Here is a 24145-nt window from a genome sequence, read left to right as displayed (position 1 = left end):
ATTTTTGTAAAAGTTATTCCATGATCCGTCTCTTTGTCCTTCGATGCTCTCTCTTTTTCTCTCAGTGGTTCTCATAACTTCAGCAGCTGTAGTGCTGATGACTTTGAGAAGATGATCTTAAACTCAGGTGGCCGCTGTCTGCTGAACATACCGCGGCCGGACGAGGCGTACAGCGCCCCCTTCTGCGGGAACAAGCTGGTAGATGTGGGCGAAGAGTGTGACTGCGGGTCAGAGGAAGTGAGTCGGCTGATTCTAGATCAGTTTTGTGATTTTGTTTAGTTATTGGATGAAGAGGGCTGATCCTGATTTCACGTTTTTGAATAATGTTGGCTGATTTAGTAACTTGAGCCAGTGATGGTAAAGTTTATGATGAAGACCAGAGTTGCAACAACTAATCAATAAAATCAGTGCTCATACTAATGAATATAGTTGTAATAATAGTTTGTTGCAGCCCTAATAAAGACTAAAAAGAATTTCTGAAGGTTGTGTATGTGAATGTTTCAGGAGTGTGAGAAGGACCTGTGCTGTGAGCCGAAGACATGTAAACTGAGGTCAGGTGCTCAGTGTGCGTACGGGGTCTGCTGCAAGAACTGCAGGGTAATTACAACCTTTTCTAACACTACAGCGCTACTCCAAACCCAGAGATGCAGTGTTGTCATTGTTAACTTAAACTATTAAAAATAATTTCTGGTAACTGAAATAGAGCTAAAATGAAATATAAATATTAGATTAAAAAAATGAAATTAGAAATGCTGATTTGACAAATAACCTAAATAAAGTGAGTTTAAGTTGACATACTAAAATTACTAAAGCTAAAATAAAATTTAAATAAACATCTAGATATAGAAATAATAAAAAACGAATAACAAAATTGCTAATATTTAAAATATTAGCTACTAAAATGAACTAAAATATAAAAACTTATAACTGAAAATAAAAAAATAAAAGCTAATTTAAAATATTAATAAATACTATAATAGTATATAAATAATACTAAAATAACACTTGCAAGCCTTCCATGCTGCTTTATAAGATACCTCGCTCTGGCCAAATTAAAAAGGAAATATTGCATGTGTCCTTTACACAGTGAGTGAAAATTTGGCTAGTTAGGTCATATATTTCTTTTCTACCAGTGCATCAAACTTTACATCTCATCGACCAGCTTACTAGGACAGAGCTAATATATACATGCATATGCCATCTGGCAATATGCAGTAGTTCTTTTTGCTTATGTGGTCTGATTAAACGCATGCACATTTTTTAAATGTAATATTTTCTCTCTCTATCTGTCAGTTTTTGCCTGGTGGTACAGTGTGCAGAAGCAGCACTGATGAATGCGACTTGGCAGAGTACTGTAATGGCTCATCTGCCCTCTGTCAGAACGACGTCTTTAAACAGGATGGCCATCCCTGCAAACAAGGCCAGGCTTACTGCTACAACGGCCTGTGCCAGCACTACGACACCCAGTGTCAGGCCATATTCGGCACGAGTGAGTATACAATGTTGTACTTGTTGGTGTGGGCGATATATGAATTACGAATATTGTTTATCCAATATTGATTACTGGATAAAGAATATTGTTATATTCTGCACTGATTTAAACATCACAAACCAGGTTTCTAAATAATTATGGAACATAAAAAGACCTCTGTTGATAAACTAACTGACCTGCACCTCCACCAACTGCACAGACACTGCTGTTCAAAAGTCTCTTTTTCTTACTAAGGCTGCTTTTATTTGATAAAAATACAGTAAAAACAGTAACATTGTGAAGTAGTATTACAGTTTAAAAAAATATTTTCTATTTGAATATATTTGTCATTTATTTCTGTGATCTAAGCTGAATTTTCAGCATCATTACTCCAGTCTTCAGTGTCACATGATCCTTCAGAACTCTTTCTGACCCCAAACATTTGAACAGTAACAAAAGGTCTATTAAGGTTGATTAAGATATGTTGTCAAACATTATCACAGTTATAAACATTAGGAGTAGTAATTTCTATTCCATGTGATTATCTTTTGATATGAAATAAAACATGATTAAATGGTATGTGAGGTTGAAGCAGAGTTATTATAGTTAACTAAAACTAAAAGCTTGAAATAAAGAAAAAATAAAGAAAATAACAATTTTAAACTTGTTACTTAAAATTAAATGCTAACTGAAATAAAGTTGTTAAAAAAAAAGGAATGGGCCAAGGAAACATTTACCATTTTCATTTATTTTAATTTGATGTACTAAATAACTAAAAGTAAAATTTAAATAAAAGTTAATAAAAACTATATAGACATATTTAACTAATAAAAATGACAAGAACACACAACAAAATAACTAACTTAACAAAATTAAAACAGGGAAAAAAAACTAATTAAAAAAAAGAAATAGTAAATCAATGATGCTAAGATAATGTCTCGGTTACGTATGTAACACTCGTTCCCTGAAGGAGGGAACGGAGACGTCACGTCGGTGACCGACGAATTGGGATCTCGCTTAGAGAGTGAAAACTAAACGAGCCAATGCACATTGGCATGCGATGATTGCATCCAGCTGCCGCTGATCACAGCGTGAGCATAAAAAGGCAGCCGGTGCAACACATACCAGGTTTTCGCTGAGGAGCCGAGCCAGTGACCAGGCCACTAAGCGGTGGTACAGCAGCCGTGGTGACGGGACGTCTCCGTTCCGTCCTTCAGGGAACGAGGGTTACATACGTAACCGAGACGTTCCCTTTCAGTCAGTCACGTCGGTGACCAACGAATTGGGATCCCCTACCAAAGCACCATGGATGCTGCCCCTTCCAGTGTCCTGTGCGAGCCGCCTGCGCCCCATTGTGGTGTAGGCCGGGGCTTGCAACAAGAAGACCAGTCACTGTTGTCATAGCACTACCTACTCAGTGAGATTGGATAACACTGGGAAAACGTACCCGTTCCACTTGGAACAGGAACGTAGTGGAAGCCCCATCCTTCCCAAAGGAGGTTTCGGAAGCACTTACACATATGACATCCGTTTAGGTGCATATGGAAGATTAGAGGTGATTGTAACCCTCATGGAAATGGCAGAAGTCTGCCGGTGAAACACGGGCTCTGAGGCTATACCGTGGACTTTACACATATGGCAAACACTTAGGCCTCTAAATATGAAACCCAGCCCTCTACCGGTTCTCACGGATTCAGCCGTGAGAACGGAGAAGCTCGACAGGGCCTACTGTACGGACCCTCTGGAGCAGTTTTATCAAGCCGACACTAAACCGGGGCCTCTCAGCGCTTCTACCCGTTTGAGGTGAGAACACAGGAGGATACCGGCTCCACACGAAGGCTATAGAATCTAGCGAACGTGTTGGGGGTCGTCCAGCCTGCTCTACAAATATCTGTCAGCGAGGCGCCACGAGCCAGCGCTCAGGAGGATGCAACACTTCTAGTAGAGTGAGCTCACAACCTGAGCGGGCAGGGCACACACTGTGCCTGATAAGCCAGGGTGATGGCATCCACAATCCAGTGGGCCATCCTCTGCTTAGAGACGGCATTCCCCTTCTGCCGGCATACGTAACAGAAAAAGAGCTGGTCTGAGGTCCTAAAGCTTTGTGTCCGGTCTACGTAGCATCTCAAGGCTCGGACGGGACAGAGCAAAGCTAGGGCTGGGTCTGCCTCCTCGAAGCCTCGCCACCTGATCCCCGGAGGGAGTAGTGGGAACCTTGGGCACATAGCCGGGCCAGGGCCTCAGGATTACCTGGGAGTCAGCCAGCCCAAACTCTAGGCACGAATCGTCGACCAAAAATGCTTGTAGGTCCCCTACCCTCTTGACGGAGGCCAGTGCAAGCAGGAGCAGAGTTTTCATTGAAAGAAACTTTAGCTCGACTGACTGCAAAGGCTCAAATGGGCCCTGCTGTAGTGCTTTGAGCACTAGAGACAGGTCCCAAGAGGGTATAGAGGAGGGCCGGGAAGGATTTAACCTTCTTGCCCCCCTAAGGAACCTGATGACCAGATCATGCTTCCCTACCGACTTCCCTTCCACGGGGTCATGGTTAGCAGCAATCACAGCAACATAGACTTTAAGGGTGGAGGAAGACAGCCTTTGCTCCAACCCTTGCAGCAAAAAGGAAAGCACGACCCCGATCGCTAGAGGAGCAATGGTCCGCAGAGGGTTGGTTCCCTGAGGGGTTTGCCACCACTGTAACACTCTGACCGCCTGTGCTACTGCCCGAAGTAGTCCACGCCTGGCTATCGCCAGGACGAACACTAGATCGCGGCAGAGGCAACGGAGCTCCGCCCCCCCTGGAGGAAACGGAGCCTGGCCCGCAGCTCCGAGATGGTCATCTTCCCGCAATGGGAACATGACTCATCCGCGAACGCCACCTCAGCATGTTTAATGCCCAGACACGTGAGGCAGCGATCGTGACCATCACCTGGCGCCAGGTAACGACTGCATCCAGAAACGCAGGGGTGAAACGGCATCTTTAAAAAGATGATCCGTCGTCTTTACAAAGACGCACCCGCTTATTGTGCTCTTTTAGGGAAATGCTCTTTTACGCGCTGAGACGCACAGGGGAAACGGCCGTTTGCAGCACAACAGGGGGTAGTGCAGCCTGAAGTGCGCAACCCACTCAACACAGGAACGACCACCGCTGAAGCGCCATCCGCCAACACAAAAAGCTCCCGAGAGCGTGCTAGACTCGTCACACACGAAGCAGTTCGGTAGGAGTAGAACGATGTTGTCTCTCGGCTCCGAGGCAAAAAGCTGGTATGCATTGCATCGGCTGCCTTTTTATGCTCACGCTGTGATCAGCGGCAGCTGGATGCAATCATCGCATGCCAATGTGCATTGGCTCGTTAAGTTTACACTCGAAGTAGATTGGTCTCTCTAAGCGAGATCCCAATTCGTCGGTCACCGACGTGACTCGGAGTGACCGACTGAAAGGGAATACTGGTTTGAAGCAATTATTTTTTTTATTACAGGATTTTTTTAAAGAATATATATATATATAAAAAAAAGTTTAGTTTTTGTTACAAATGAAAGACAAGAAGTAAGTTAATTGATATTCTGTAAATGTCTGTCTTTTTGTGTGTGTGTAGAGGCTAAAGCTGCTCCTGAGCTGTGTTTTAAGGATGTCAACTCTAAAGGCGATCGCTTTGGAAACTGTGGCTACCATTCCAATGGATTCAAGAAGTGTGAGAGCAGGTACAGCATGGCAAGATACACGGCATTACAATTCAATTCAAATTCACACTAATTTTGCCCAACCCTCATAAGAACACACACACTGTCATACTCTCAGGAACGCCATGTGTGGGAAGCTGCAGTGCGAGAACGTTCAGTCCTCAGTCATATTTGGTATCAAGCCATCAATCATCCAGACCCCCATCGCCGGCACTACCTGCTGGGGTGTGGACTTCCTCCTGGGCTCTGACGTGCCTGATCCCGGCATGGTCAATGAGGGCACCAAGTGTGGAGAAAATAAGGTGATGGAGAAAAGAAACATTGACCAACTTATTGAACATACCATATTTCTTCTTATATTATGTGCGCAGATTGGCAAAATATGTTTATTGAAGTGTTTAGCCACTTTTACGTATGAGCACATATTCTGTATAAGGATTTACAGGATTTGCAATTACAGGAGCTTTTCTGTCCACTAGGATGATTGCTTTATTTTGCTCAATAAACCAATCATCCTAGCTTTATTATATATTATAGTAGCTTTTAAACTTTTTATTGTGTCTATTGAAAAGCTACATTAAAGATAAGATAATGCTGAATTATTGAAATGAATAGCCTAAAGTGATAATGTATCCACAAAGCTGGTGTAAATGAAATAATTAAATTAAATTAAGTTATTATTCTTAGTTATTTAATTTAATTTAGTTTAGCTTTATAGGGCTGTATGCTTCTTTTTGAATTTCTGATGATTTGCTATGGAACTGTAATGTATAGTCTAATCCTTAGAACAAAGTGAATCATTTCTTTACTATCACACGTCATTACCATCACACACATCAAAAATCCACATCATCACATATAAAAAATTCTACTTGAAGGATCTTTATTCCAGGACACATTTTTGTTTGTTTTTTTCAAGATTTTACAATTTCACCTGTAATGTTTTGACTTTGGAAAACAAACCACTTATATGTGTATGTATTGCAGGTTTGTCTGAATTTTGAGTGCAAAAGTGCAGACGTTCTGAATTATGACTGTGATGTTGAAAAGAAATGCCACAGCCATGGGGTACATATGCATTCACTTCCATACCACCCTTTAAATATAACATTTTACATACACCTATTTTCAGATCCTAAATACCTGGAGTTCAGCTTCATAAAATGTTTGCTGAGTGTGTGTATGTGTGCTACAGGTGTGTAACAGCAATAAAAACTGCCACTGTGAATATGGCTGGGCTCCTCCGTTCTGTGAGGCCTCTGGTTATGGAGGAAGCGTCGACAGCGGCCCCACCTGGAATGGTAAGACTGCTTAAACAACAGCACAGCTAGAGCTTCACAGAGGATTATCAATTCTTTTACGTGATGACCTCAAGTGGAATCGCCCAAATCTGCTATGTTAAATTAAAATCTTCCCGTCTCTCTGAATTTCACACAGATAAAGATACTTCCACAAGGGATGGTCTGCTTGTGTTCTTTTTCCTGGTTCTTCCTCTCTTGGCGTTGGGTTTGTACGTGTTCTTCAAGAGGAATGAGCTGAAGCGACGCTTTTTCAGAAAGAAACGCTCTCAGGGCTACGAGTGAGTAGAGTTTCACTGGACTTTAATGATGGCATCAACAAACCCAGTATGTTAAGTCAATTATGTTTATTTAATGATATTTACAACAGTGAATGACTGTTGAATTATTGAAATTGATGCATAACCCTAAGCTGATAATGTAGCCAAAAATCTTGTTTTCATTAAATTAAATTAAATTTTCTTTACTTTACTTTACTTTAATAAAAAATTATTTAATTTTATTTTCATTGGATTTGTGTGGCTTATATGGTTATTTTAGAATTTCTGATCATTTGTTATGAAATCGTAATGAATAATCTAAACCTTAGAACAAAGTTAATAGCTAAATAATTAATGAAAAGCATAGTTAAATTAATTTAAAAAACTAAAATGAAAATAAAAAAATTATTCAAAAATAAAAGCACAAAATAAAACACACACACAAAAAAAAATTGTTTATCTTCACTTCATGTGGCCATTAACTTATATATATATATTATATATATATATGTGTGTGTGTGTGTGTGTGTGTGTGTGTGCTTCCAGGGCTTTTTTTTTTTTTTAACTGTATCCTGCTCATGGATAGTCTGATTGAGCCCAGTGCTTTATGGGTGTTGTAGTCCTACCTTTTTTTCACCACATCCCTTTTTCTAGTGTTAACGTACATTCGATTGTTGTTGTTGAAATGTTTTGATCTAATGATGTTTAGTGTGTTCGGTATAACCTAGACATTTGTAATAGTAATACTGAAAGGCTGTCTTTGGTTGTTCCTCAGAGCTGACAGCAGACCGCAGACTACTGTGTCCCAGCGGGGAAACCCCAGCAATATAGTGAAGGATGGGGTGAGTGGCCTCTGCATAACAGGACTCTTTACTGACTACCACACTGCCAACGTTTAACTCACTCTATGTAGTGCTAACATCAATCTAACTGTAGAGCTATTGTAACTAACCTAAAGTACTGCACCTTTAGATTTGAGACATTTTTCAGCATACGTGCCTGAGCATAACATGACTGTACGACTGTCCCATTGAACTTGGTATTAAGATTGATCTGATCACAAGTGGACATCGCTAAATACAGGTGTGAATGGGGTCTAAAACGTTTTGAGCTTGTCCACTTTTGACCACTTCCAGTGGTGGTCGAAAACACATTTGACCGGATTGCGCTTGTAGTGTGAACGCTCATGTGGTTGAATGCGTTCGAACAGCCACTCAAGCCCGCCTACTCTCTGCTGACTGAGCTAACTCTTAAACATTACGATGTTCATTTCCTATCCATTAATCGACAAAATTAGAATGTTAAATTAGATTTAAATTAAATTACAATGGATAAGTGTATGTGACTCATTAAAAATAAATGTTTTTCTTTTCAGTGGTTTAGTTCTGCATGCGCAACAACAGGAGAAAACGAAGAAGAAAAGAAATCGGAAAATTAAAAAACATGATACACAAAATATGTTTCAGTTTAATAATTAACAAATAAAAAAAGAGATCTGTTTTGTTTCATTTTTATGACAGCACCACAGGTTCAAGGAAACAGAGACGGCTGAAAGCGCATCCTGTTTGTTCTCTTTATTTTACAAAGGCATAGTTTTTTCGTATTGTGAGTATACATAAATAGAAGTAAACAGCTTCAAATGATGTCTTTATGACAAAAATGACAGAATTATTTTAGTTTTTTCCGCAGTGATGAGGACAATATCCGTGATCGTGCCAGAGCCTCTCGCATGCACACAACATATCATTTATAACATTGCCTATTCTGTTTATAACGAATGCCATTATAATTTTATAGCTACTTATATTTTCTGATCTTATTCTGTTCTGAATACTGGTTAAATTTAAAGGATTTGCTGACAACTTATAGGTGACTATTGATTTTTTTTCTTCTCTCGGCACTATTTTGACTGATATGTGTAGCAGAATTTTTAATCCATGCAGCAAACATTTTTTAGTTTCGGAAAAAAAACCCAGAGCGTTCAGCTCATAGAGCTATGTGAATTGTGTGAAGTTTTCACAATATTCGAAAGATCAGAAAAAGCCCACAGCGTTCAGCTCATAGACCTATGTGAATTGTGTGAAGTTTTCACAATATTCGAAAGATCAGAAAAAGCCCACAGCGTTCAGCTCATAGACCTATGTGAATTGTGTGAAGTTTTCACAATATTCGAAAGATCAGAAAAAGCCCACATACAGTGGCCCATAGACCCTCCCTTCAAAAGAAATTAGGATAGAAGTGGTCAAAAGTGGACTGAAAAGATGGATTAAAACACCAGATGTGAACGGGAATCCTTGTGATCCGATCGACCAAAAAGCATCTTAATAGCAGGTGTAAACAGGGCCCTAGACAATAACAGAATGTCTCTGTTTTGAGCTCATCTACTGCTATAGATAATGACCAGGTTCCTCTCTTTTTCTCTTCTATGATAAAGCACCAGGCTCAGTTATTGCCACCAGCAGAGGTAAATAACTGCATACTGTTTATTTACCAGGGTTTTACTGTGTTTGTACTGTGGGGCATCTCTGCTCCTGTTACTTATACAGTCTCTGCTTCACTGCAATGTTCCTAACCTTTCTTTCTTTCCCTGCACTTTTGTAAGAAGGACAAGACCCCTGTACTACTGTCAAAGCAACAACTATCTTGCACATTAATAATAATATTTAATAATTTTTTTAATTAATATAACCATATTTATTATTATTCATATCTCTAATTTACTCTTACTAACCATGTCTTAATGAATACTTACTAACAAGATTAATTCTCACGTCAGGACTTCATTGCTATTGTGCCACTTTGAGCTTTTATCTTTTAATTTTCTTGAACACCTTTTTGTTTCATGTCATATCATTCTGCTCTAATCCTCTAAAGGAAGACCTGAAGGAGTGTAACATGGATATTCATAATGGTTTACAGCTAATACGAGATTTCATCTTTTTGTGTAATTGGGTTAAATGCATCAGTGTGCAATTACCCAATTATTTAATATGCATAAAAAAGTACTGTACTGTGCTGTACTGAATCATTTGAATGGCCAGGCAAGTGCAAAATTTGTTTATTTGAGCATTATTCATGGACAATGGCTAATGGTACATTAATGAGTCCTTTAAGCTTAGTTTCATTTGATTTGAGCTGTGTAGTTATTATGTCACTGAACAAAGACTTAAAGGGTTGAGTTTCTTTCTTCTGTTGAACACAAAAGAAGATATTGTGAAGAATGTTGGTAACCAAACGGTTGCTGGTTCCCATTGACTTCCAGAATATTTTTCTTCCATACTGTGGAAATCAATGGGGCCCATCAACTTAAATGACAGAATTTTCAATTTTGGTTGAACTATCCCTTTAACTCTGAATGATATTAATTCATTTTAATCGTATTTAGTTTAGTTCATTTATTCTTAAATTGCTTGTCATCCATATGTTTGTTCAGTAGTAACATGAGTTTCTTTCTCTTCACAGGTGGTTCAGACTAATAAATCAGCCTCTGTGCCATCTTATGCTACCAGACCGCCACCACCTCCGTTTGCACGGTAATAATACACACAATACTGTTCAAAAGCTTGGGGTCAGTAAAAACTGAGTTTATTTTAAAGAAATTAATACTTTTATTCACAAAGGACACATATTAAACTGTTCAAAAGTGACAGTAAATACATTAATAATGTTACACATGATTCTGTTTCAAATAAATGATAAATTAAAGCAATAAGCCCCGTTTATAAAAGCTATTTATTATTACTAATTTATAACACTCGCGGAGTGCCTACAACCCCCTTAGCTGTTATAAATTCACTGTAAACCACGGCGTCACGGGGCTTATTGCTTTTATAAAACGGTTATTCCATATACGTAGTAAGGTTTCACAGAATAAAACAGCAAATAAAGTGTAATGATAATAAAAACAGTATTCTTCCGCCAAACAATGTAGTTCCTCAGAAACGGTTGCGGTTTCAACAAAGTGGATGCCGAGCAACGCACAAATGTAAACAAAGGTGTGTGTTTGTAGAGTCATTTACAACCGCTTCGAACTTGGCTCAACCAATCGGAATCAAGGACCGGAACTCTCCGTTTTATAAGCTGTTCTTTTGAACTTTCTAATTGTAAAAGAATCCTGAAAAAAAGAAATGCATCACAGTTTCCAAACAAATATTAAGCATTAAGTAATGATGCTAAGAATGCAGCTTTGCATCACAGGAAAAAATAAGTTACAATATTACTTTTTACCGTATGTTTGATCAAATAAATGCAGCCTTGAAAAAATTCAAAAATCTTACCAGCCCCAAACTTTTAAACAGTAGTGGACCGTGTTAGCTGCCTACATAGACAGGTGTCTTTTAAAGCAGCATCCTAATCATGAAACCTCACAAGCTGCTGATATGTAATGTTCTACCCAAGCAGCAACATTTTGAAAGCATCATATGCTCATGAATCCAGTTTCTATAGAGCTTACTCCTGAGTCCTGTACTCTGTCCACCCTCCACAGACCACCTGCTCCAACCCAACATCTGATGCCTCAGAGACCAGCGCCTGCACCCCCAGTATAACACACAACACACACGACCGACTGACACTTGTATTTCTGTCTGGGATGGACAGGCGAAGTGTCAAATGTGCAGTGGGAGGAGTCGAGGACGAATCAGGTGGTCGCAACCTCTCCCCCACTTATTCTCCCCCTCCGGCTGCAAACAGCTGTCAGCTGTCAATCAAACCGAGAGACGGTCACTGTTGCGAAAGAAACCTCCGCTCGCAATACATCACAGAGTGCATGATGGGAGCGAGAAAACTCTTTAGCCAATTAAACACCTCCCACCTGACACCTGACAAAAGATGTCTATGGCAACACACCGATCTCCTTAATTGTGTTACGTTTCTTATGTGCTATATAGGACCACTGCGACTGATTGCACTTCGGTACTATCCACTGTTTATAGGAATGTACAGAGACCCTTTTATCATAGGCTGGCTTTAAAATGTTCATTTGTTTCCCCCTTTTTTTTTTGGTGCAAATTATATTCTGAGCATCACATTCAATCACTCCCACACACTAAAAACCGTGTTATAATATATAAAATCCAAATCCTTAACGTTTTGCAAGGTTATCAAGTCATTAGTAGTATCTAAATGGCCCATGGTAACTGCAAATCGCTGTCTTTTGCACTGTGGCGCATTATATTCCTAAATTAGGTTTTCTAAAACAGCAGTGCAAGTGATTTTGTTTTTAACATTTGAAATCGTTGTTACCCAACACAGTGATTTAAATCTATCATTTTACCATTTATACATAGTTTTATTTACATACTTTTATTTATACACAACTTTTATAGAAAATCTATTTTATACTTTATTTGCCAAGTGAAATTCTGTCCCCGCTGAGGTAAAAATCAGGTAAACATGAAAACTTGTTCACTGATTTGTGACACTTTATGTTTGACTGCTGGTTTTAGTGTGGTGTTACCATTTTTTTTTTACAGACCACCTGCTCCAACCCAACATCTGATGCCTCAGAGACCAGCGCCTGCACCCCCAGTATAACACACAACACACACGACCGACTGACACTTGTATTTCTGTCTGGGATGGACAGGCGAAGTGTCAAATGTGCAGTGGGAGGAGTCGAGGACGAATCAGGTGGTCGCAACCTCTCCCCCACTTATTCTCCCCCTCCGGCTGCAAACAGCTGTCAGCTGTCAATCAAACCGAGAGACGGTCACTGTTGCGAAAGAAACCTCCGCTCGCAATACATCACAGAGTGCATGCTGGGAGCGAGAAAACTCTTTAGCCAATTAAACACCTCCCACCTGACACCCGACAAAAGATGTCTATGGCAACACACCGATCTCCTTAATTGTGTTACGTTTCTTATGTGCTATATAGGACCACTGCGACTGATTGCACTTCGGTACTATCCACTGTTTATAGGAATGTACAGAGACCCTTTTATCATAGGCTGGCTTTAAAATGTTCATTTGTTTCCCCCTTTTTTTTTTGGTGCAAATTATATTCTGAGCATCACATTCAATCACTCCCACACACTAAAAACCGTGTTATAATATATAAAATCCAAATCCTTAACGTTTTGCAAGGTTATCAAGTCATTAGTAGTATCTAAATGGCCCATGGTAACTGCAAATCGCTGTCTTTTGCACTGTGGCGCATTATATTCCTAAATTAGGTTTTCTAAAACAGCAGTGCAAGTGATTTTGTTTTTAACATTTGAAATCGTTGTTACCCAACACAGTGATTTAAATCTATCATTTTACCATTTATACATAGTTTTATTTACATACTTTTATTTATACACAACTTTTATAGAAAATCTATTTTATACTTTATTTGCCAAGTGAAATTCTGTCCCCGCTGAGGTAAAAATCAGGTAAACATGAAAACTTGTTCACTGATTTGTGGCACTTTATGTTTGACTGCTGGTTTTAGTGTGGTGTTACCATTTTTTTTTTGTAACTACAGACAACAATAACAATGAAAACAAAATAGAAGCTTTTCTCCTATTGTTTTCAAGGGCTACATGACTTTATGCATGATATCACATACTATGCCATAAACACAAAGTCTCTTCCTTGCTGAAACTGTTAAGTAATAACAAAAAGAATATTTTGTCTGCATGTTTCAAAGACCTCTTTGTTTGTGATGGTTGTAATACCACAAGAGGTAGCGTGTGTGTGTATAAAGCCATGCACCCTCAAACAAACACACACAAACATGTCTGTTGTAGAGCACATTGGACAGTTTCCTCGTACTGGGACATTTCCATCATAGCAAAATCAGCCAAGTGCCATACAATACATGTCTGATAACAACGAGTGTTATTTTACATCTGTGTATTATGTTAAGGTGTATGATTGACTGAATGAATGATAGATTCCCCCCTTCTTGCACTGCATTTCCATTTGTGTGTAAAGACAGGTCAAGCAGCTGGTAGCAGTTGTGGATTCTGGATTACTGATGTTTTATGGATCAAGGATAGACTCTACCTTCAGTGTGATGGTTGATGATTTCGGGTTTTGCATATGAAAATAAAAATCACTGGGATGTTTTTAATTCGCCGTTAAGTGTATTTTAAATATCATTTACACAGCATTGCAAATAAGTACGGGTCAGCTACTGGCATGATACTAGAGTGCTCTCATCATACATACGTATATAACCATATAAATAAGCAAAAGCGTATTTACTTAAGCATATTAATCAATCTATCTTGAGACTAGTGATATCAAACTCGTACCCAAATATTTTTTTGAGCCTGAACTTTTCAGTGAATTGCTGTCATGAACTAGTCAGCCATGTTAATTGAACATTTATAGAGCAAGCAAATTATTGATCATAAAAAAAATTGTATACAGCTTTATACTTTTGGTCAAAAATAGTGAAAAGGCTTGCTAGAAAAAATGCAATTGTCTGTTGTTTTAGTATTTATTTATATACAGTCATATTTATTAATATTTTGGCTTCAAGTTTGTCATTTTCTTATTTGCTTTTGTCATTTTTATTAGTTTAGTTGTTTCATAGTTTTATTGTTTTTACAGAATTCTATTTAGCTTTTTTATTGCATTTATATACTTATATTATACTTATTTTAGTTAGCAAGGTTTTCATCTAATATTTAGATTGTATCTTATTTTAGTGTTATTTAAAATAATAATAATAATAATAAATGAATAGCTATAGTTTTAGATAACAATAACAACACTTCTCATTTTTACTGGTTTATGAAAACATGAAGGAGCTCCAAAAGACAGACCTGTGCGCCAAAAAAACACATTTGCCATAACTCTCTGAAGCAGGAGAATGATCAAATGCATAATCAGTTACACATCTAATGTAACCATTGCTCATTCATAAAAGAAATCTCTTTCAAAATAATTCATAAATTCTATCCTGTCAGATATTTTCTCAGTGAGTTTAAGAAGGATGCTGATGTTAATTGCTCTTGCTCTTTGCACTTGGAAACATCTGGCACTAGTTATGTTAAAAAGGTATGGTATGATGCTGCTGTGCTTATCAAAGAAAATTCCCATTTGCATTTTGAAAATGTGTTTAATTATGATAATGTGAGATTTTGTTATCAATCTATGTATTTTGTTGGTTAAGTTTCACATTCATAGGTGTAAATTTACTAACAAAAAACCCTGTTTGACAGTGTTTTATAAAGAGTTGGAAAATTAGTTTTAAGAAGTAATAGAAAGACAATCTTCAAAATCTTTTGCGCAATGTAAAGCTCATGCATGTCTATGGTTGTCATTTTCTCTCTCCTTGGTTCCCCTGGCTTTGCTGTATAATGTCTTTGGCGTTGTATTGCTCTGCATCTGTCGCTTAAAGCGTGTCGAGACTGCCTGAAGAGCTCTTTGAGAAGAACGGCTCGAAGTCTGGCACTAGTTATGTTAAAAAGGTATGGTATGATGCTGCTGTGCTTATCAAAGAAAAGGTCCTCTCCCATTTGCATTTTGAAAATGTGTGTTTAATTATGATAATGTGAGATTTTGTTATCAATCTATGTATTTTGTTGGTTAAGTTTCACATTCATAGGTGTAAATTTACTAACAAAAAACCCTGTTTGCCAGTGTTTTATAAAGAGTTGGAAAATTAGTTTTAAGAAGTAATAGAAAGACAATCTTCAAAATCTTTTGCGCAATGTAAAGCTCATGCATGTCTATGGTTGTCATTTTCTCTCTCCTTGGTTCCCCTGGCTTTGCTGTATAATGTCTTTGGCGTTGTATTGCTCTGCATCTGTCGCTTAAAGCGTGTCGAGACTGCCTGAAGAGCTCTTTGAGAAGAACGGCTCGAAGGAACCGCTTCAAGCAGAAATAGCGCCAAATCTAGACGTGACGTCGGAGGCGGCTGGCGCTCTTCGTGGCGGAAGTGTTCTTCTTCGCTGGTTCTCTTCTGTCACTCAGTGGAGCCGTGACCAACTCCGGTGCGCGACCCGTTTACTAAAAGGCTGCCAGCTCAAGTAGGTGCTTTTTCTTCTTGTATTGTGTACACACTTCCGTCCGTCGTTAAATGGATTTTTGATCACAACTACGGCGAATTACCCAGCGAGAAGACGCGTTTCTTCCTTAATTTCTTCAAATTAGCATGGCAGCTTGTTCTCCTTTGGTGTGACCAAAGTTACCTGATATTTAATGACATGAGTAGGTGTTTCTGTGTCAGTCCGTTGGCTGAAGAATAGTTAACGGTCCAGTTGCAGAACTACATGCCTGAAGCGACCTTAAATTCGCTCATTGTTGTTGCTAGCTCAAGGTGTCGCGGCTCACAACAGAAACACTTAGGTATTGTGTCTTTATTCGTGAAATAGATGCGTTTAACTGTCCCACAAAATAAATAAGATTTACAAGTTGCCTGACTGAATTCCAGTATGGGCCTCTGATTTGACGGTTAGCATGCGCTGCTAATGTTTCCATAAGACCTATGTTTAGTGAAAGGACATAATGATTGACACTCCGAGTCTTTATTAGCTTTCCTCTCGGCGTGTCCGGTGGGCGGGGTTAGGGATCTCCAGCCAATCAGCGCTCTGAATCGCTGCGGTGGGCGGGGTTAGGGATCTCCAGCCAATCAGCGCTCTGAATCGCTGCGGTGGGCGGGGTTAGGGATCTCCAGCCAATCAGCGCTCTGAATCGCTGCGGTGGGCGGGGTTAGGGATCTCCAGCCAATCAGCGCTCTGAATCGCCGCGGGCGGGCGGGTTCAGCGGTTGGCTCGTCGAGGGAGTGGAATGTGGACGCAAGGATATGGAAGGCCAAAAGGGCCAAAAACACGTGAATTTTAACGGGTCAACACCGCGTTAAACACGAGTATTTCACGGTAAACAACACGTATTAATACGCGTGAAATAGGTGTTAAATACACGTGAAGTATGCATTAAAAATCAGTTTGAACGAGTCAGTGTCATTGGCTGCTGAGGATTTGGGTCAAACCACTTCTGTGAGCTTAGGGGGGTGTACCATTCATAGACTAGGCCAGTGGTTCCCAACCCTGGTCCTGGAAGCACCCCAACACTGCACGTTTTGAATGTCTCCTTAACCAAACTCACCTGATTCAGGTCATCAGCTCATTAGTAGAGACTCCCAGACCTGAAATCGGTGTGCCAGAGAAAGGAGACATGCAAAATTTGCAGTGTTGGGGTGCCTCCAGGACCAGGGTTGGGAACCACTAGACTAGGCAACCACCATTTAACATGCTATAGATCAGCTTATTCAGCCTAATTATTTTTTTTCTTCTTTTTCTTTTTTTGTATAGCCTGTAGAAATACTATATTTAAATTGCAGTTTTATGAAAAATTGGATAAAAAATCAAATTGCCTCGTTTTTCTCCACTCGTGCAACTTCATGAAGCATGCATAGATCATAGAAAATTGCACGTCATTATTTTCAGAAAATTCTCTCGATTAAAATGAGCCCAATCATTCCATAATCCGTCATTTAGATCTAAAGATATTCGTCATCGAATTATAACACGTAAAACTCCAAATGTGCACATGCTGCAATATTCTCATGGTTTTTTATGCTTATCATTTCATGAAACATGCTCCGACTGTGGAAAATGGCATATCATTATTTACAGCAGATTCTCACAATTTAAATGAGTCCAAAATCAAAACAATCCATTGCGTCTTTCGTGTGTAAATAATACCTAAACCCATGAATTGAAGAAATCCGTTGGAGAGCTCTATTGAACACTTGGCAAGCAGAATGTAAAACCTATAATGTTTCTGTCTATTTTATCTTTTATATAACCATTTATCATTTTAAAGCGTAGAAATTCAGCTTTCGAATACATCCAACCATTTTGATCAACTCCTAACCAGTGCTGCCTAGTTCCTCTAAACCGGCGTGTACCGCCGGCGGACGCCCCCTAGCGAAGAAAAAAATGAGCATATTTTTCAAAATATCTGCCTTAATCAACACAAAAGAGGTGTAATTTGCAAGCTTGGGAGGCTGACCTTTACAATGCATGTGGCCACTTTGATTAACTCCTAGGTAGTGCTGAGTTATTTGCAGATAAATAGAAAAAAATGTTTTCATAATTTATGAGAAATGTTTTTGTTCCATGTGCTCTAATATGTCAGAAACATCATACAGCTCAGATAGTCATGTGTCATATGTCATTTGAAAGGTCTCATCGAGTGGAATAAAACAAGTATAATTTTTGGGGGCTTTGACTAAGCTTGAGTGAGGCATTACTTCAAATTCAAAACAACAATTTCAAAACTGTAAAGGGCTAAGTAAGATAAGGGCTACATTGGTTCCAAATGCTGTAACTTCTGTACACATGTTGGGGAAGAAAGTCATATACACCTAGGATGCTTTGAGGGTGAGTAAAACACAGGCTAATTTTAATTTTTGGGTGAACTAACCCTTTAAATTTGATCACTGTTAAAGCTAGAATGTCCACTAATGTGTTTATTTACAAAAAGGTATGAGTGGTGAAAAATTAGTTTTTCATAAAACTGCAATTTAAATATATTATTTCTATAGGCTATACAGAAAAGAAAGACAAAATAATTAGGCTGAATAAGCTGATCTATTGCATGTTAAATGTTGGTTGCCTAGTCTATGAATGGTACATCCCCCTAAGCTCACAGAAATGGTTTGACCCAAGTCCTCAGCAGCCAATGACACTGACCTGTTCAAACTGATTTTTAACGCTTTATTCATGCATATTTAACACTTATTTCACGCGTAAACGTTTTTTTCAAACTAGCTGTCCCGACCTTCCGATACTGCATGACATTCGAAGCTTCAAACGTCATCAATCACGTGGTATTGTCATTTCGATACAAGTATCGGCACAGTGTGTGATACAATAGTGGTTTGAAAACTGCATCGGAGCTGCGGTATCAATTGTTCCATCACTACCATGTTTATTTCAACCACGTGGTCAAACCAGTTTCATTTTAGTGGAAAAGGGCACAGCTAACAGTTATTCATTTTTCTGAAGTTGAGCACAGCTCAGATTATTACAGTAGTAGTGATTTATTCCTTGGGTAGGAAGGAAAGACAATTTTGCTAAAATGTGGGGTAAAAACTCTTCGCAAAGTTGCATATGACATATGTTGTGTTAAAAAATATTAATTTGATATTGCCAGAAATACTCATTGAGATGTAAAATAAGTCACTTGTAGCTGTGTTCAAGGGTATGTAGTGTAGCATTCTTTAAATGTTATGTAATGTTATTCACACGTGTTTTCTTCACTCCTTGTGTCAAATGTTACAAATTGTTATAAATTGCATATCAGTTAGTCATGTGATAAAGGATGTTTTTAACTCTCTATCGTATAGTCTGTAGTATGTTTTTGGGTGATAAACTCATTTCTTTCTGTGCATTAGTGAAGATGTAATACTGAACCTCTCTTGTTGCAAATGTACAAGAAAAAAGCACAAAACTGCATAAACCGATATGAAATGAGATCCGTTCTGAACTGTATGAAGATGTTTAATTTTGATGATGAAGATTCCAGCTTACTGTTGTATCGGATTATAACTCTGTTGCTTTTGCCCTAAAATCTCATTAAAACCTCCATGTGATACCCAGAGAATGAACTGGATTGAACAGTGTCCTCCTATCCATCTGATCTATTTGTCTTTTAATTGTTGAGATTAGGGATGCACGATATATCGGCCACCATATCGGTATCGGCCGATAAATGCTCATTTTTTTCTGTTATCGGTATCGGCCTGATAAGAAAATTTGGCCGATATCTTAAAGCCGATAAATAATGCATTATTTCCTTCAGAGACACTTCAGATGCGCACTGTTCGTTTGCAGCCTTTTGTGCAATTGTACGTTGTAATATTGTGTTTATTTGATGTATATCTGATTTATCTCATCTAGAATGCGTGCGGTTAAGTTAAAAGAGCGCTTCAGTTTACCGGTGATCGTCTTTAGCTCAGCGCACGCAGCTAAAACAGCAGTGCACAACATTAATAACTATGATTGGGAATGTTGTGTATATAACATTCTAATGAGAACATTATTATAATAAAACGTTGTGCATTCTTTGGGTTTAGTTGCTGTGTTTCAGTGCGTTGATATGGGAAGAGTGCATCCACAGCAGGATCACACATTCTGACTATAGCTGACTATATCATTTTGTACATGAACATATATAAGTTGTAATATTATGTTTATATTGTATTAATATTAATCTCAGGATGCATTTCCTTGAGTTAAATAAGCTGCCAGCAAAACGCTTCAGTTTACCATGTTCATTCAGCTCTTCAGCTTCAGCACGCGCAGCTCAACGGCTACTATTTAAAACAGTGGTATTAATTTGTTACTTTTTCAAAATCATTGATATATTATTAATAACAACAACCACTATATTTTGATTCTTTACACGTGTAATGATGTCCAGTGACTTGTTTGCATTATTTATGCATAATTTTATTTATTTGTAAGGCTTTTTTATGACTAAATTTGGTAATGGGAGAGTAAAAATATTTTTAAAACGTACACCGTTCAAACTAGGCTGCTTATGTTGAAGTGTTTGGGATGTGGCTTTTAATGATGAGACCTTTTTTGTAATCAGGCTCTCAAAAAGTATATAACAATTTGGATATAGATTTATCGGCCAACATATCGGTTATCGGCTTTCAAAAATAAAGAATAATCGGTTATCGGTATCGGCCAACATTTTCATATCGGTGCATCCCTAGTTGAGATAAACTGCACTTTAATGCACCTCTGACTTGTCTGTTCCTTTTTTTCAGAGTACAAACCACAGATAGGATTAAAAGGTCAAGGGCTTTTGGAACTATCTATTCTTCCCCAGCAAATTGAAACACCTTTTCCGTTTGAGCTAAAGAAGGAGGAGACACTTCTCTTTTCTGTTGTGGCACTGGGGACATCCAGGAACTTGTGAGTGTGGGTGGCGCTCGATCAAAAGACTGCGATGCACCGCTTAAGGACTTGTGCAGCATGGCTCAGGCCGATCACGGCCTCACAGACTGCTAAAAATTTATCACAGCAGAGGCCAGCGGCCACCCCTAGGACGTTTCAGCCATTCAGGTGCTACACGGCACCGGTGGCCGCAGAGCCATTTCTGAACGGAACAAGCTCTAACTATGTCGAGGAGATGTACTATGCATGGTTGGAGAATCCCAAGAGTGTGCACAAGGTAAGAGGACATGCAGGTGGATTATGGGAAGAAGGAATGAAGAGACCTCTCTTTCAGTGGTGCCAGTAGTTGCAACCTTCTGACTGTTCCCAACTTTCACATATATATATATATATATATATATATATATATATACAGTGGTGCTTGTATGTGTAAGGTCACAATAGGGCCTTTCGCATCGCTTTAGTTCCAGAACTAAATTTACAGTACTAAAGTACTGGGACGATTTTGCCCGAACTATTTTCCAGTACCATTAAAGGGTTGCATTCGCACCGACAGTGTGTACTAAGAAGTGACGTAAGCTGGTCGACAGCGACGACATTTGTGCGTGGCGTTCAACAACAGAAACAAAGAAGAACAACATTAACAACAGGAGGATGGAGGACGCTGTGATCGGAGCTGTGTTTTTGTTGTGTCTCGCGGGTTTCCCAATAATGGACATGGAATGTCGACGTATACGTAAAGTGATTGAAAGAACGGAAAAGAGGACTAAGAATCTCCAACGACAACTGGCAGTGCTACATTTGCTACAAGTGCCTGCACTTCAGCGTCCGTCCATCTATCGCTGTTCTCCATACTTGCAAAATAAGTTGACACTATGTTTACACGGCGTTTTAAATCATGGCAGGTGAGGGCGTTTTCGTACACGTTTGGCCAATCAATGTCTACTTGCGTCATGGGTAGTACCAGTTGTGCTGGTTAGACCCTGCTCCGGAGTAGGAGCTAATTTGGTTCTCGAAAAAGGCAGTCCGGTACTAAAATCGCTCCCAGTTCCGGCGGTGCGAACACGCCAAAAAGTGGGTAGTTCCACAATTAGTTCTGGTACTATGAAAAGGTTCCCGCGGTGCGAAAGGCCCTATTGCTGGGATCCCTGTAGTATTTTTAGAGCAGTCATGAGAGTTTGCCGGTTCCAGGACACAGTGACACATGACATCTTTGTGAGTGTTTAGGCTAGTTGTTTTCACCCAGTGTACTTCTAATGAGGTTTTATGTAATGACCTTCAGTTATGATACCTTCAACAGTTCAAAAGTGAGTACAACGTCCAGGGTATCTTGGGTTAATGTTTTGCTCAATGTTCTGTGTATAGATATTTCCCCTGTCCTTCAGAAAATTACATGCTCTTGGATTCAGTTTTATTTTTGTTATTGTGTTACAAGATCACATTACATCACATTATTTTAAAATAGTCCAGTATAGAACATGTTTCTGCGGGTCTTAAAAAGTCTTTGTTTGCCTCTCCACAAAGTAAGGCCTTAGAAAGGTGAAAAATCAGAGCAGTAAGTCTTAAATTCATAAAGGCATGCCATTAAATGTTGCATGCATTGCTAAAAATCTTCCTCAGTATTTTTTGTTTTGTTTCTCAGTACAAATATCTAAACAAACTTAAATCAAGATACATTTACCTGAGATGCAAAATGAAGATATGAAGTCTTGTTTTGTGTGAAATTGAACAAAATTTAAATGAGTATGAAACAAGAACAAATATCTGCCAATGGGGAATGAAAACTTGTTTTCCCATTGAAGTGTTTTTTTTTGTTATTTTTTTTTTCTTTCTCTGAGCCCATTGGCAGATGTTTTTTGGTTTGTTTGTTTTTACCGCATCATTTTTACAAAAAGCAAGACTTCTTGTCATTTTGCATCTCAAGTAAATGTATCATGATTTAAAGGTCCCATATTGTCAAAACTGAAATTTCCTGGCTTTTAAAATATAAGTTTATGAGATTTGTAAATTATTCCATTCCTTTTTTACTCACAATTTGTACAGTGTCCCAACTTTTTTGGAATTGGGTTTGTATATAAATCGTCAGTTTGTTGTTTTACACACATGCACAAAGACATTACTTCATACACGACATAATCGTGAGATGCAAGAAACATAGACATATGGCAAGAAATCTGTAGACGCACCCATAACATAAGACAACACTTTATTGAAACTTTTCTGATAAGAAGCGTGCGCTGCAAACGTGAGCATTTTTGACGATTGTTTCTATCCAGTCTGCTCGTTTTATCGCGTTTAACCACAGCTGTCGTCGGTTTTTTGTCTGGCAGTGGTAGCAGATATGCGATCAAATTTCAAATTTGAGGCTGTATTACGTCGATTCTGGCACCCAACATCACAACAAGATGATATTTTAAGCTCCTTATGTAGCCAAATCTGCGCTGGTTTGAATGGGCCACCTCCCGTTTCCTCTTTGTTTTGCTGCCTCCAGCTAGCGCTGTGACGTCGGCTGACCCTAGTTACCTGTGGTTGGCCTGGCCGTGCGTCACTCAGAAAAAAACAGGCCAATCAGAAGAGAGGCTCATGAATATTAATTATACAGACCAAAATCGACCTGTTCTCAGCAGAGCTCCTGAGAAAGGAGCTGTAAACATATATTGAGATGGTTTTTGGTACTTATACCACAAATATATATTCTTAAGGACATCAAAACCTCAAATAAAACTCCAGAAAGGTGTACAATATGGGACCTTTAAGAATCTTAATCTTGGATGCTGGAAAACAACAAAAATAATGAGGAACAACAACACTTTTTTGCAGTGTGATCAGTAGGTACAATAACAGTTACGGGTGCTCCGATCAGGATTTTTGAGGCCGATCACAGAAAGCAGTATCTGCTGATCCTTTTTAAAGCCTTCTTTTTATCATTTATAACTATTTATAGTGATACTCCAATCAGGATTTTTAGACATTTATTCAGGGCCACAATAACAGTTACGGGTGCTCCGATCAGGATTTTTGAGGCCGATCACAGAAAGCAGTATCTGCTGATCCTTTTTAAAGCCTTCTTTTTATCATTTATAACTATTTATAGTGATACTCCAATCAGGATTTTTAGACATTTATTCAGGGCTTGAATTTCATTTTTGAAAATGAGGGGAATTCCCCTCTTAGGTGACTCTTGTGAGAGGGGAAGCAACACGGACTGTGCTTTCACACAAATTAATAAGTCGTAGGAACAAATTAACAAGTTGTAGGAATGAATCCTTCCCCCGCAGTATCCTGCAGCCCTGCAACCTTCACCTAATTGTTTCAAATATGAAAGATGACTTAGTTACTACATTTCTATTGCATTCCATGTTGAAGAATTTTGTGTTGTTTTTATTTTAATGTACTTTTAAAGTTTAAATCACATTAAAAGCTTAATTTGTAATTATGGATGAATGATGATGCATTTATATACCGTCACCGTCACTCACAGCCGCTCGCACGTGTTTTGCGCATGAGCCACACGCAGCCCAAAATTAAACCGCTTAATCGACCATCGATAGCTTTAATCGATTGCATCTCTTATCGACAGTTA

The 24145-nt window shown here is 38.8% G+C and overlaps 2 protein-coding genes across 4 annotated transcripts in view; both read left to right on the top strand.

Annotated features, from left to right (window-relative positions):
- LOC107591921 (disintegrin and metalloproteinase domain-containing protein 9-like) overlaps positions 1-12161 on the top strand; it is a 44088-nt gene extending 31927 nt beyond the window's left edge. For 2 of the 3 annotated variants that reach the window (XM_016281205.1, XM_016281202.1), the window contains 12 exons: positions 66-237; positions 505-597; positions 1294-1489; positions 5065-5170; positions 5268-5451; positions 6137-6217; positions 6345-6450; positions 6587-6728; positions 7483-7549; positions 9142-9171; positions 10170-10240; positions 11194-12161. In XM_016281205.1, coding sequence (XP_016136691.1) covers positions 66-237; positions 505-597; positions 1294-1489; positions 5065-5170; positions 5268-5451; positions 6137-6217; positions 6345-6450; positions 6587-6728; positions 7483-7549; positions 9142-9171; positions 10170-10240; positions 11194-11254 — 1309 coding nt within the window. In that variant the 3' untranslated portion in view covers positions 11255-12161. The remainder of the gene's footprint in view (positions 1-65; positions 238-504; positions 598-1293; positions 1490-5064; positions 5171-5267; positions 5452-6136; positions 6218-6344; positions 6451-6586; positions 6729-7482; positions 7550-9141; positions 9172-10169; positions 10241-11193) is intronic. The other variant, XM_016281203.1, reaches the window with a different exon arrangement.
- Positions 12162-15381: 3220 nt separating this feature from the next.
- The window catches only part of LOC107591944 (2-oxoglutarate dehydrogenase, mitochondrial-like), a 33973-nt gene continuing 25209 nt past the window's right edge, over positions 15382-24145 (top strand). The window contains exons 1-2 of the mRNA XM_016281243.1: positions 15382-15675; positions 20433-20839. Coding sequence (XP_016136729.1) covers positions 20615-20839 — 225 coding nt within the window. The 5' untranslated portion in view covers positions 15382-15675; positions 20433-20614. The remainder of the gene's footprint in view (positions 15676-20432; positions 20840-24145) is intronic.

The sequence above is a fragment of the Sinocyclocheilus grahami genome, unplaced genomic scaffold, assembly GCF_001515645.1.
Source record: "Sinocyclocheilus grahami isolate Dianchi unplaced genomic scaffold, SAMN03320097.WGS_v1.1 scaffold148.1, whole genome shotgun sequence".
NCBI lineage: Eukaryota > Metazoa > Chordata > Actinopteri > Cypriniformes > Cyprinidae > Sinocyclocheilus > Sinocyclocheilus grahami.
The sequence above is the reverse complement of the archived record's forward strand: the minus strand, read 5'-3'. Positions and strand labels throughout refer to the sequence as shown.